The sequence below is a fragment of the Budorcas taxicolor genome, chromosome 14, assembly GCF_023091745.1.
Source record: "Budorcas taxicolor isolate Tak-1 chromosome 14, Takin1.1, whole genome shotgun sequence".
Lineage (NCBI taxonomy): Eukaryota > Metazoa > Chordata > Mammalia > Artiodactyla > Bovidae > Budorcas > Budorcas taxicolor.
Genome location: NC_068923.1, coordinates 16,938,366 through 16,953,116, shown reverse-complemented (window position 1 = coordinate 16,953,116; position 14,751 = coordinate 16,938,366). Strand labels below are relative to the sequence as shown.

Below are 14,751 nucleotides of genomic sequence, written 5' to 3'. Positions count from 1 at the left end.
GTGCCCTAAGAGACGCCTTGTGGAGCAGGCTCACGTTTATTGTCGGTTGACTGCTGAGCCTCACGGCCATCTCCCAGGTCTTAGGTCAAGACAGTCACTGGAGTCACAAAGCCAGGACTCCAGCCCAGGGCAGCTGCCTCCCAAGGCCACACGGAAGAGGAGGTGAGTGAGCTGGGACCAAGGCCGAGGAGAGGCGGACGCCCCTGGTCTCCCCCCTCCTCCCCCCAACTCGTCCCTGGCTCCTAAGAAGACAGCTCAAGCCTCCTGACCAGCGCCTGCTCTTCTCGGGGGGAACTGGGCCCAGATCCTGGCACGTGCCCCTCCTCACGCCCCTGGAAGCTGCCCGCACTTCCGTCACCGACGTGACGCGTCACGTTCCAGGTCTCAGAGCAGCAGCGCAGAGGGAGTCAGAGGCCTAGACTCGATGTCCTGGGAGGGAGACCTCGGGCAAGGCCCTCTCCTGGATGCACACGCCCAGCTGTCCTCTGTGAGCCGAGACGACCGGGCCATCTCCCCGACCGGGCCATCTCCCCGACCGGGCCTCTTCCAGGCTCTGAGGCCACATGGACCTGTGACCATCTTGCACACTGAAAACCAGGCATATACACTCTTCAGCATCTTCCCTAGTGAAGCGGGCAAGGTAAGAAGCTGGTCCTGTGTCTCTGCTCCAAGGGCTTCCACCTCAGATGGCGAGATGGGGGCAACTTAAGAAGAATACGAAGGCACCGCCAGCCCGAGGGCGTGGAGCTGGCATGGCCGACGGACAGAGCACGGGACGCCCACACTGGCCGGCGCAGGGGAGGTGATGGGGCCAGGCCACACGGGGGCAGGTCTACAGGGGACCTGGGCCTTGGAGGAGGAAAGGCAGGCAAGGCTGCTTGGATGCGCCACCAGGGCAGTGGACGTGACAGCCCCCCAGATGGGAAGCAGCCTCCAAGGTGCTCCACACGATACAAGGAAGCCACGTGAGTGCAGGAGGAGTCTGCAACCCAAACGCTGGCCTTGCGGCCCTGTCCCTGGTGACGGGGGCGGGCAGGACAACCTGAGGCAGGGAGGACCACTGCTATTAGGACACCTTGGGCAGCAGCACAGAAGGCAGTGATTAGAGGAGCAGCAGAAGGGGCATGGGGAGGGGGAGGGAGGAGGCTGGGCCATCGACAAGAGAGGGAGCTGGGATGTGGGGAGCTGCTAGCTGAGACCACCCCCCACGGGGTGAGAGGAAGGGGAGTAGAGACGGGGTGGGGGAAGGGTGGCATGGGGAGCAGGGAGGGGGCCAGGGCAGGGGGAAATGGGGGACCAGGAGGGCGTGGAGGGCATCTGCACCCCACTAGGATCCACCCGTGCAGCGTCACGAGGTTGAGAGGCTGAGAGGGGGGCAGGGCTGGGGCGGAGGTGGGAAGCTGGTTGCAGCGGGGGCACTGGCGTGTTGGCATTTCCAGGAGAGAGAACGGAAGCCAGCTGCTCATTGCCCAGGAAGCGAGGGAAGGGGACAGACCGGAAGGGCCTTGCTGTGCTGGACTGGAATGAGAGTGTCAGGGTGATCTGGTGGCCGTCGGTGCAGACAGGAGACACTGAGTGTGCGTGGGCAAGTCTGTCCTTACGTGTCCACGCACATCCCCGGGCTCTGCCCTCCGAGAAGGCTGGGGAGCAGCAACTCCCCGGGACAGACAACCATCCTCCTGTCTGTGGCTCGGTTTCTGAACGCTGGTCTTCACTCACGGGAACCAAGACCTCTTGGGAAAATGGGTGCTGTCAGAGCGGTACCCGCCGGCGAACCTGGGACCCCCGATGCCAGGAAGCAAGGGCGTGTTCAGAGAATGACGGAGACGTGTCGACAGGCACAGGAATCAGCCCGACAGAGTGCCACGGGGCGTCAGAATGAATAATGATGGCGACGTGCTTAACCCACTGAGTAAAGCAGGGGAGGTGACTCCATGCAGAGTAAGGGATAAAGAGAAGTGCAAAGAGGAGTGTGACGACCGGCTGGCGTCTACAAAGTTTCAGAGCGCCTTCCCACGGAATGCTTGGCGACCAGAAAGGAGCCTGACAGGAGGGAACGCTGGCGGGCAGCGCCCTGTCAGGGGAGTGAGGCAGCCAACACCTTGTCTCTGCGGAACAAACAGAGCTCACGGGCCATCTGGGAGGTGTGGCTCCTGCCAGGCACGCGGGCACTGACTCTAGTCACGAGGACACATCACGCGAGGCCAGGTGGAGGGCATTCCACAAATGGCCGGTTGGTGATACGTGGAAGCATCGAGGTTAAAAACAAAAACATCTAAGACTGAGGAATTGTCCCAGCCCGATGGAGACTAGAGACGTGCTGACTGCAGGCATCAGTGGCTCTGAGCCCCACCCAGAACCTTCCGGAACAAAGGACACTCCTCGTTCACAGGAAATGCAGAGTTTGGGATGACGGTGCACCAAGCCAGCCACTGACTCTAAAGCAGCTCAGAAAACAATTCTAACCACTGTGCTTGCAACTTTCCTGCAGGTCTGTCAAAAATAACACAACTGCTTCCGCCTTTCTTTCTTTTTCCTTACTTCTACTTCTAAAAGCCTATGGAAATTCTGGTTAGAAGTCAGTAGACCTAGGCGTGACAGCCAGCCACAGGTTACCAGCTCATCATTATTCCAGGAGGCATGAAAATGGGGACAACATGGACTCTGGGGTCACGGCGACCGAGCTCCAGCCTTCACGCTGCCCCTCACTGGCTGAATGACCCCGCGGACGCTCTGCACTTCCGTGCCCCTAAAGCACAAAAACAACACTATCTGCTTCTGAGATGGACTGTGAAGGTTACATTATTAATTCCTTCAGCAAATATTTATCCAGCTGATATGTTCAGCTGTCACTGAAATGTCCCAGTAACAGTTTCAGGTTCTGAGAGTACGGCAAAGACCAGATTCTCTCTCTGTGGAGCTTATACTCCAGCAGGGGTAGAGAGACAAGAAAAAAACAAACAAACAAACAAACCTGCATTGGTAATGAACTTTCAGAGAATAATAAGAATTGTGGAGAAAAATAAGGCAGGCATGGTCTTAGAGGTGATGGGGGAATGGGGAAACAAGAGAAGAGAGCGCGGAGAGGAAGAAAAAAAAAAATCATCACACAAAACAAAACCAAGAAGACACAGATCACAAAAGTCAAGATGAGTAACTACTAAAAAAAAAAGCATAACAGAACCTATGACAGTTAAGACCAAACACATGAGTCATACCAAAGAATGTAAGTGGCCTAAATTCCCTTATTAATCAAAAAGACAGTGAAGTTAGATCACAAACAAAACGCAGCTCTACGCTTCATTTAAGAGAACCACATGGGGGGATAAAAGTAATTCTCAAATGTTTAAACCAAAACAAGAGGCAAAGATACATCAGCCAGACAAAAAGTAAGCAAGGACGGGAGTTACAGGATCAGACCAGATTGAATAAACGGCAAAAACGTTAGAGGAGACCGACAAAGACACTTAAAATGGCAAAAGGCACAACAAAGTGAGAAGAATCATGCCTTTTATGCACTAAAGCCCATCAGCCTTCATACGGCACATATTACAGGACAGACAGAATCACACTGATGGACAGAAGGCCGTCGGGGTGAACAGGATCCATGTTAGCAGTGATTGTAACTCACTTCTCAAACTCCAAGTGAGATCAAATAGGGAAGGATCTCAAGCAAATTCGTAAGGTAGAGCCAGGCGACACATTTCAACTCAATACACTTAAAACAAGGAGTAAGCCTTCCTTTTACATGTCCGTGGAGTAGTCAGACACAAACATTTATCCACAAAGAAATCTCAGTAAATTCTAAGAGGTGAGAATAGTGCTAAACTGATCGCGGTGTTGTTACCTTAGAAAGTCATAATAAGATGAGAAAACCAGAAGGCTATGTGTTAAACAACTCTTGAGATGAAGATGAAACAAACTAAAATCACAGAATGCCTGAAAACATCCAACATGAGAAATTTCAATACCAGAATATGGTTAAAACCATACTACAGGAAGCGGAAATGGAAATCATGGGAAACAGAATCACAGGAAAATTCATAGCCCCATAAAACTATACTAATAATAGGAAATTTTAAATGAATGAATTAAATGTCCAACCCAGTGAGGGAAAAATAATATAAGCTCAAATCAGGCAGAAAAAAATTAATAAAGATAGAAGAATTATTGAATTAGAAAAGAGACAGGGGATATAATTAATAAAGAAAGCAGATCATGTGTTAGCTTGCTCAATCAAGAAAAAAAAAGAGGAAGCAAAATTATATAAAAGAAGCAAAAATAAGGGGGGAAAAAACCTCAAAAAGGCAGTTAAAGACCTAGAGAAATTTTCTTTTTAAAAAAGTGAGCTATATAAGCTCTTACTGAAGTCATAAAAATACATACGAAAGATGGTCAATGGGTATAGGACTGATTTTACAAAACAAAAAAATTCTACAGATCTTTGGCATAATAACAAAAATACAGTTAACACTACTGAACTGCACCCTTAAAGAAGGTTAAGATGGAGAATCTGTATTATGTGTTTTCTTACCACAATATTTAAATAAACAAAGGAACAAATGCAAGAAAAAGACATTAAAGAGGATTATCTAAGCCAATATCAAAGTACACTGTAAACTTACAATATACGTACAAGGATGATACTGGCTAGTGGACAGACAGATTAATGGAAGAGAATTCAAAGATTCTCCTACGCACATGAGAAAATGACATTGCTTATTTATGAAGAAAGAAGAAAGTGAAGTCGCTCAGTCGTGTCCAACTCTTTGCGACCCCATGGACTGTAGCCTACCAGGCTCCCCGGTCCATGGGATTTTCCAGGCAATAATACCAGAGTGGATTGCCATTTCCTTCTCCAAGGAGAAAACAAATTATTTATTAAGTAACTTGTGGATAACTAGCCAGTTTTCCGGAAAAAAAAAAGGTGGCTCCATGCCTCACTGCTCACACCTTAAAAAATTCCAGATAAATAAAAGATTTCAATGTTAAAACAACTGAGTCCATGTTAGTCCATATTAGAATTTTTTTTAAATGTAAGCTAAATGAGGAAAGTCTAAGTATGATATAAAAATATAAGGTGGTTTTTAAAGAGATTGCTAAATTTAAATGAGCAATTTCCAGCTTGACTCACTCCTGGGAGCACTAGACTACTTACTAGGGTATTTGTTGAAATGTTTAGAACAGCAAAAGATGCTAAAGGTCCACCAAAAGATACAGGGCAAATCAATTACATACCCCTTGCCTGCAGTGAAAAAGGCTGCTGCGGCTCCACATACCTGCGCGTGTATCTCCATGTGGAAGGAGACCCAGCCTGCGTCATTACGAACGGAAGGAGAGTGGCGGAAAGTTCTCCCAAGGCAGCCAGGGAGGTGCACACACTCTGGATGTTCTATCTTCTTTTATAAATTTTCCCACCTTTTAAATCAGTTTACATAATTATATTTGGCAAAGGGGCCAAAGAGACAAAGACTCAGCCCCTTGGCTTCCCAGCACCCATCACCGGGCCAGCCGGGCTTCAGACCAGATGACCACTCGCCACCGCTCAGCCTCGGGGAGGGGTCCTCAGCCCATCAGCCTCTGCTGCTGCTGACAAGCTCTCCATCCGACTCTGCGTGACCCCAGGGACTACAGCCCCCCGGGCTCCTCTGCCCAGGGGATTCTCCAGGCAAGAATACTGGAATGGGTGCTCATTTCCTTCTCCAGGGGGATCTCCCCAACCCAAGGAACATACCTGGGTTTCTGGCATCTGGGACTCACCAAAGTCTGGTTAACCTGGCCCTGTACACCTGGCCTGGTCAGGGGGCCTGAGTGCTGGCACTCTTCCCGGGCACAGCTGTTTGGAGACGTGGGCGCAGGGGAGAACGCACAGCCCAGCACCATCACTAAGCTACCTCAGCAGCAGACGGAGGTCAGCGGGCGGCTCAGCTGCCAGGGAAGCTGGGGCCACACACAGCCGTGTGCGTCCGAAGACACAAGTGCGGCCTTTCGCCCACGAATCTCATGACATAAACAAACTGACGATCCCCCACTGAGGCCTCCAGGTACCAGCTCGATGGGAGGACATTCTGCAGGACTCGGGGCGCATCTCCCTGAGAGCCCCAGAAGGGCAGGAGCAGCCTGAGTTCAGCCACAGGACAGGCTGGCTACCTGGCGCGCCTGGAGCCAGACTCCTGGGCGGAGGTGGACAGTGCAACATTCAGACACGACGAACCCACAGCACCGTGCAGTGGTTCTGTCCCCGGGGAGGCCTGTGAGCCTCGTCAGGGCTGTGGGCCGTGCTTCGTCCCAAGCACACTCCTGTGAGACAGGTGGCTGCAGGTGTTAGGGTCCAGGGCTGCCTCTGGCTGCTACTTCCAGGACAGCTGGCAAGCACACCAGGCTGCGTGGGGATGGTCTGTTGACCGATCTGGGATCCTCTACCTGCATCAGACCAGCAGTGTCTGGAAGGCAGGGATCAAGTCTAATTTACCTCTGGGTCCCCGGCACCTGGGTGCAGATGGACGGATCTACCCATCCAAGAATCTGTATTCCCTGTAACTTCATGCAACAAACACCCCACGAGTCTGTTTCCTAGTCTGTACCAGTTCAGTTCGGTCGCTCAGTTGTGTCCAACTCTTTGCGACCCCAAGGACTGCAGCACGCCAGGCTTCCCTGTCCATTACCAACTCCCGGAGCTTGCTCAAACTCACGTCCATCGAGTCGGTGATGTCATCCAACCATCTCATCCTCTGTCGTCCCCTTCTCCTCCTGCCTTCAATCTTTTCCAGCATCAGGGTCTTTTCCAATGAGTCAATTCTTAGCACAAGGTGGCCAAAGTTTTGGAGTTTCAGCTTCAGTATCAGTCCTTCCAATGAATATTCAGGACTGATTTCCTTTAGGATGGACTGCTTGGATCTCCTTGCAGTCCCAGGGACTCTCAAGAGTCTTCTCCAACACCACAGTTCAAAAGCTTCAATTCTTCAGTGTTTAGCTTTCTTTATGGTCCAACTCTCACATCCATACATGACTACTGGAAAAACCATAGCTTTGACTAGACGGACCTTTGTTGGCAAACTAATCACTCTGCTTTTTAATATGCTGTCTAGGTGGGTCATAGCTTTCCTTCCAAGCAACAAGCGTCTTTTAATTTCATGGCCGCAGTCACCATCTGCAGTGATTTTGGAGCCCAAGAAAATAAAGTCTGACACTGTTTCCACTGTTTCCCCATCTATTTCCCATGAAGTGATGGGACTGGATGCCATGATCTTAGTTTTCTGAATGTTGCGCTTTAAGCCAACTTTTTCACTGTCCTCTTTCACTTTCATCAAGAGGCTCTTTAGTTCCTCTTCACTTTCTGCCATAAGGGTGGTATCATCTGCATATCTGAGGTTATTGATATTTCTTCTGGCAATCTTGATTTCAGCTTGTGCTTCTTCCAGCCCAGCATTTCTCATGATGTACTCTGCATATAAGTTAAATAAGCAGGGTGACAATATACAGCCTTGATGTACTCCTTTTCCTATTTGGAACCAGTCTATTGTTCCATGTCCAGTTCTAACTGTTGCTTCCTGACCTGCATACAAGTTTCTCAAGAGGCAGGTCAGGTGGTCTGATATTCCCATCTCTTTCAGAATTTTGCACAGTTTATTGTGATCCACACAGTCAAAGGCTTTGGCATAGTCAAGAAAGCAGAAATAGATGTGTTTGTGGAACTCTCTTGCTTTTTCCATGATCCAGCGGATGTTGGCAATTTGATCTCTGGTTCCTCTGCCTTTTCTAAAACCAGTTTGAACATCTGGAAGTTCATGGTTCATGTATTCTTGAAGCCTGGCTTGGAGAATTTTGAGCATTACTTTACTTGCGTGTGAGATTAGTGCAACTGTGTGGTAGTTTGAGCATTCTTTGGCATTTCCTTTCTTTGGGATTGGAATTTGGCCTTGGAGTACAGAATGAAGCAGGGCAGAGGCTAACAGAGTTTTGCCAAGAGAACGCACTGGTCATAGCAAACACCCTCTTCCAACAACACAAGAGAAGACTCTACACATGGACATCACCAGATGGCCAACACTGAAATCAGATTGATTATATAATTTGCAGCCAAAGATGGAGAAGCTCTATACAGTCAGCAAAAACAAAACCGGGAGCTAACTGTGGCTCAGATCACGAACTCCTTATTGCCAAATTCAGACTTAAACTGAAAAGAGTCGGGAAAACCAGTCAACCATTCAGGTGTGACCTAAATCAAATCCCTTATGATGATACAGTGGAAGTGACAAATAGATTTAAGGGAGTATATCTGATAGAGTGCCTGATGAACTATCGACAGAGGTTCGTGACACTGTACAGGAGGCAGCGATCAAGACCATCCCCAGGAAAAAGAAATGCAAAAAAGCAACATGGCTCTCTGAGGAGGCTTTACAAATAGCTCTGAAGAGAATTTAACTCAGATTACCATTATATCTACTACTGTGTGCAAGAATCCCTTAGAAGAAATGGAATAGCCCTGATAGTCAACAGAAGAGTCCGAAATGCAGTACTTGGGTGCAATCTCAAAAATGACAGAATGATCTCTGTTTGTTTCCAAGGCAAACCATTCAACATCAGGGTAATCCAAGTCTATGAGCTGACCAGTAATGCGCAAGAAGCTGAAGCTGAACAGTTCTATGAAGACCTTACAAGACCTTCTAAAACTAGCACCCCATTGGTAACAGGGGGATGGTAATTATGACCTGAAAACTTGCACGGGTCAGACAAACTGCACAGAGAGTTGAGGCACAGCATCTTCCTCCCCAATACGAGGGCATGTGGTTCTCTGAGGCACAGCAGTGGGTGACCCCACACAAAGCGCCACCTGGCCGCTGTCTCCCAGATGGGCATTGCCCTCGTGCCCACAAGAGCTTCCTGCACATCACAGCTCAGCGCCAGGGCAGGGGCTTGCTCGGTGATTATCCGGAGGACGAGCACTGATAGCATGCGCTCCACGGTGTAGCCGACACCTGACCGGGACTCGCCGGCACAGACCAGGCGCTGCGCATCTGAGAGGCCGGGACAAGCACAGTGCTGTCAGCTGTGAGAAACTCCTCGGTCCGCTAGTCACCACTGCCCGGTATCCATGGAAACAACTGGACCGGCCCTCAACTCAGGCCGTCAGGAGGCCCTCTGGGCTCTGCCAGGCTCCCACCCTCGTGGGAGCGCAGCCTCCCCAAGCCCACGGTTCTGCTCCCAGAGGAATGGAGACAGGAGGCAGCCGACTAGGGGTCCTGCCCCAGGCCCCTCCCCAGCCCCACCCTGCCCTCTGTCCCGCCTTGCTCTGGGACGCTCTGCAGAAGGAATCCACACAGTCCTGGAGCCAGCCCAGAACCTGGCTTCCTCTCCTCCGGGACCCCCACGCGACATCAGTCCCGGTGGGCTCCATCAGCGGCCCTGTGAGCGGTGGCACTGGCACAGGAGCTGTGCCCTCTGGCAGCGGCCCACAGGTGCAGCGTCAGGGCCTCCCCGTGGGGGGCGTGGCCCCGAGACACAGAAAGGCTCTGTGTGCAGCCGGTGCAAGCAACTTACGTAACAGCAAACACCTCCAAAGAGCAGAGGCACCCAGACACCAGATTGAGCAGCAAGCCAGCCTGCATCCACATGATGAAAGTGTAACGAGGACTTGAACGGCAAGTGTAAGACGTGTTCATAACATGAGAAATACTTGTTTTCTCGAGTAAAAAAAAAGGACACAGAGTACAAGAATGGTATGATCATCTCGGCGAACAAAATGTGAATTGGGGGATAGCAGAAAGACCTAGAAAGGCACAAATATGAGATGAAAGAGAGACTGGTTTTGGGGGCGCAAGAGTGGAAAAAGATAATTTTTCTCCATCGAACTTTTCTGATTTGCCCTGCCTTTCTATAACGAGAATATATTGCTTTTGTGAAGTGAATGAATGGGAAGGTCAAGATTCCAGGGTAAGGAACCTTGCCTCTGAAAAACCAGTAGGACAGCCCGAGTGATGTGGAAAGGAGCTGGTGACCCCAAGACATTGGCTCCATGGCACAGGTGACAGGGAGGGGGCAGGTGGCATGCACTGGGGCCAGGGGTGAAGACCCCACCCCAATGCAGAGGACAGTGGGCCAGGGAGGCCAGCCCGGGGCAGGAGGTAGGCAGACGAAACTCACAGCCTCACCTCTCAGCCCCTGACCTAGAACTACGCTCTAAGGGGTGGGAAAGTCACCTCAAAACCTTGGGCTCCCACAACGCCCACGGCACCATCAACGGTCAACAGTCAAACGTCCACTCGACAGAACAGCCCAAAAGCCTTAAAAATCACACGTCCTTTGACTTCATAACTCCAAAATGAGCAAGCCGAGGAAAAAATCAGAGAAACATGCATGCAGATGGATGTTCCCCGGAAACTGCCAGACGTGGCAACAGTTAAATTAATCATGACATGGAACAGAGAGATAGCACGTGGTGTTTCTGGGGCGTGCAGACCCTTGGAGACAGGACCCAGAACACACTGAATGCTGCTGGGGGCCTTAAAGTGCTGGGCGGGGCTGGCTGCTGTCGTGGGCAATGCCCACAAGACCCCCTGGAGGAAACGCCTTTGAGTCCTGGTCCTGTGGTATAACAACTCATGCATCTTCTCCAGGATAAAATCCTCAATACCGGCACTGGTGTCCACGTGACACACGACCAGGAAAAGACCTGTAAGGAGACCAACGCAAATCCAGCAACGTGCGCCCCCCACCCCATCTCTGGAAGGAGTCTGGCCCTGCGGGGCTCACTCCCAGTCAGCCGGTGCCTTGGGGCACTCCCTTCTTTTGCCTGACTCGATGCCTGAGTACACACTTTGTGCCACTGTTTCCTAGGGCTGGATTCTTGGGGCCTACCCAGCCCCAGGGGCAGGAGGACTGGGTGTCCAACCCTCTTTGGCCAGTACATCTGGTGGAAGTCACTGTCTGAGCCCAGATCACCGAGAGATAAAGTTTTGTGAGCTAGGAAAGTGAGGGACACCCTGAGAGGTGCAAACTGGGGCACATTCTGCAGAAACAACCATCCACCTCCTCTCATTTGGGCTAGACCAGAGTGGCAGGTAGATTCCAAGGAAGGGGCCCCCGGGTGTTGGGCTCAGTCCACTCACAGCTGCCACGTCAGCACTGCTCACTGGACCCCCAACAACCTTCACCCGTTGTGAAGCCCAGGAGCCCAGGAGAGTGGGCAGCCCCAGGCAGCTCGAGGGGTTCTCACAAACTGAAGACCAGTGAGGGAACACCAAGGGGAGAGGTCTTTCTCCTCCAGCCCCTGGGGTAATTCTCCTGTGTCTCTAGAGTGCAAAACTGGGAGGTCGAGCTAATGAATTAACTGGAGGAAAGACCAGATACTGACTCCCAACAGGTTCTGGGTTAAAGCAGAGAAAGAAGGCACATCCATGACTGTCTGCATCTGACCCAGCACAGACTATATGACGGGATCATTTCCAGAGAATAATACAGACTCTCATTTCAACAACACTTCTACGTTTGAGCTTGTTTCTCAACAAAATTTTCCACTGCTATTTAGGAAGGCACAGACTGGGGTGAAAGTTCCAGGTGCGGCAGGCAGCAAGCATTCAAACACCTTGTTCTAAGTGCCACCTCCCAGTGCTCTCTCTCGGGCCGAGTACCGGGGTGAGTTAAGGTGTTTACCAAACAAACTCAGAGCTTGCCCAGGAGCCAGGAGGAACCGCCCCCTCGCCCCCGCCCACTGCCCCATCACTCATCACTCGAGGAGCGCAAGCGTCTGCAGAAGTCACATCCATGCAGACACCGTCAGTGCACCACAGAGGACGCGGGTTCTGCAGCAAGGGGGCCCGCACTGCCCCCGCGCCTGAGCTCAGAGGGCAGCAACCCGGCCCTAAGGCTGTGCTGACCAGACACCCGCGGGCCGAGCTCGGGAGAGACGCAGACCTCCCTGCCCGGTTCCCTGAAGGCCTCGGCACACAGCACCAAACGCGAGCCCGCGAGGTCTGAGCAAAGGAGCACGCACACCCGGAGGTGACGGGCAGTACTCACCCCACAGCAGAGGGGCCAGCTGCAGGTGCTCCAGGACCAGCTGGTTCAGGAGGCCCTCCACACTCGCCTCGCCCGTGCGCTTCAGAGATGAGTGAGCGTTGTTAAGGAAAACTTTGTGATCGCCAAGCCCAGGGCCCGGAGGAGAAGTTCTCGACGTTTCTCGACAGACAGGAAACCCTCCACAGCAGGTGAACGGCCCCCTCCTCTCAAGGGATGGACAAATGTGGGAGAAACAGGTACATAGATGTGTCAAGGGCCTCTTTCCCAGCTCTCCCCCACCAAATCTGATAAATTGAGCTGTTGTGTGAAGAAGGGAAATCCACCCGGATAGGTTCAATTCAGCAGCCATTCTTGCTGGGGGAAATAAAGAAGAGGGAAGGTTGTTTTTCCTAAAGAGCATGCAAACTGTGGCTCACTGTTCAATACAGCCCAACGTGTTTCTCTACACGTGTCGGCTTCACGCTGCTTTCACATCTGTCACGTTACACATCTTGATGTAATTACACATATTATTATGAACAGGCTCACTTAGGCAAGTTCATAATCGAGAAAGTCATACTGCCTCTCAGCAAGTATCAGTGGATGAAGAAACTGGGTTTAGAAGTGCAGAAAATAGATGTCTCCAAGGTGCTAATATTAAACAGCCCGTGTGGTCCTCAGAAACACAGCTGTAAATTGCTTTCCCTTTTCCTACATAAATGAAAGCCCCAGCATTTAAGCTGCAATCAAAAGGGAAGACTATAGCTCCTGACACTCTCTAGTGACCAGGGAAGTGGGGAGAATCCCATTACTTTCTTCCTTTAGCAAGTTAACGGCACTCAACAAACACACAGTGTGTGTCTGAAACGAGCAAGGCGTGGTGAGAAGCACTGAGCACACTGAAATGACCGCACATAAGCCTGAAACTTGGGAGGCTCAGACTCCAACAAGGACGGCAACGCAGGAACAGGCCACTGCGCTTGTCCAGCCGGAGGACAGCCATGTCAGGGTGGAGCCAGGCAGGCAGAGCAGAATGGGCCGGGGCGGGCAGCAAGGGGTGCCAAGGCCCAGAGGGAACGAAGACCAGAGTTCCGGGTCCCTCCTGCCAGGGCCCAAGAGGGCCAGCTAGCCACACATGGCAGCGGGTCTGAGACAGGAGCTCAGGCCAAGCTGCTGGAGTCCAGGCACTCAGGAGCCCCCACCTCCCTCGCCAGTCCTGCCACCCCCACCCAAGTCTTCCTCTGGCTACCTTGACCCTGTTTCCATTCTTCCAAAATACCATGCGCTTTCTTGGAACTCCAGTCTCCACATTCTATGCTCTTTGCCTGGAAATGCTTCTCCCTGCCCTCTTTTGCCTCCTCACTATACTCATCCTTTAACTCCCATCTCAGACCTCACCTCCTCCAGGAAGGCTTCCCTGAGCTGTCTCTGCTCCAAAGGCCCTCAGCAACCCCACTAGATATGTGTGTCTCCCGTTGTCCGGCTTCACCACTGGCCTGTCAGCCGTGCAAGGGCAGAGCCCTCCTAGTGGTGTCTGGACCAGTGCCCCAGGCACTGGGGCTGCCCCATGGGCACTGATGACTAAATACACGCTGGCGTGAGTCAGCACCCCAGGTAGCTGGTGCAGGGGCCGCATGTGTGCGCTCGCTTTTTCCTGTCTTCTCTCCTAACTCTCTGGGGGTTATTTTCACTTATATGAAATTAAGACTTCAGAATAGGGCATATCACTGCCTCTTGTTTTTAAAAAAAAAAAAAAAAAATCATGGCAGGCTTTTGAGGCTGATCACACATGGCGCTTGAAGAACAGAAATAGTGCCTGACGAACACAGCCAGGATGCAGAGCTCTGAAATGATTAGTTAGAAAAGCGAGTGAGTGATCACAAAGTTGCCAAGTGGCACTGGGGCTTTGGAAGCCATTCTAATGGCATATTTCTGTATTAATTTGCTTTCGGACATGAGCCATAAGATTATACTGCTGAGCTAATAAAGCCAATTACCTGCATAGGCATCCCCCTCCCCTTCGGCCCCATAAGCCACCAAAACAGCCTTGTGTCTGAGCCTGGACACGTGAACACAACCCTGGCTACCAAGACCTTAATCAGCCACTCTCACAGCCCAGAAGACAACGCTATAGTGAGGACAGTGGGCGTGGCAGTGGCTGCTCTTTCCTAAATACCCGGACTCTGGCGTTCAGGGCAAGAGGTCAGAAAAGAACGATGATGATGACGGTAATTCCTATCACTACTTCTGCTGCAAAGAGAGTATTTCCAAAGTGAGTCCCATGAGGGAGGCCCAGCACTAAGTGTTTAACATGGATCTTCTCAGTTTAGAAATACTCGCTGTTTTCAAATTAAAACTTGAGAATGTGGTAGGTATAAGACAGGAACTATTACTTTCATCTCAGAGATTTAAAAAACAAACAAACAAGCAAACCTCAGGCCCATGGGGATAAGGAGAAAAGGACACAGCTAGGAAGTGGCAGGATTGAGTCCACCCCACCCTGCAGCCCATGATATGGCTCCCACTTTCAGACACTTTGCTATCAACACTGCACTGACGCCTCACAGTAAACTGGAAGCAGGGGCCTGTGACTCCCACTTGATAAATGAGGACACCAGTGCACAGGGCCTGGGCACCCCTAGGACCTTGTCTGCTCCCAGCAGGAGCGTGGCCGGCCCCTTCCTCCCACCCAGAGGGCACTGTCCGTGGTGCTGAAGAGCCTGACTTCCCTTTAAAAATGGCTGTCTGGGGAGG

At 51.3% G+C, this 14,751-nt stretch overlaps 1 protein-coding gene across 3 annotated transcripts in view; it reads right to left on the bottom strand.

Moving 5' to 3' along the window:
- Positions 1 to 14,751, bottom strand: part of TRAPPC9 (trafficking protein particle complex subunit 9) — a 387,984-nt gene that overhangs the window by 77,178 nt on the left and 296,055 nt on the right. For 2 of the 3 annotated variants that reach the window (XM_052651545.1, XM_052651546.1), the window contains one exon: positions 12,019 to 12,110. In XM_052651545.1, coding sequence (XP_052507505.1) covers positions 12,019 to 12,110 — 92 coding nt within the window. The remainder of the gene's footprint in view (positions 1 to 12,018; positions 12,111 to 14,751) is intronic. The other variant, XM_052651547.1, reaches the window with a different exon arrangement.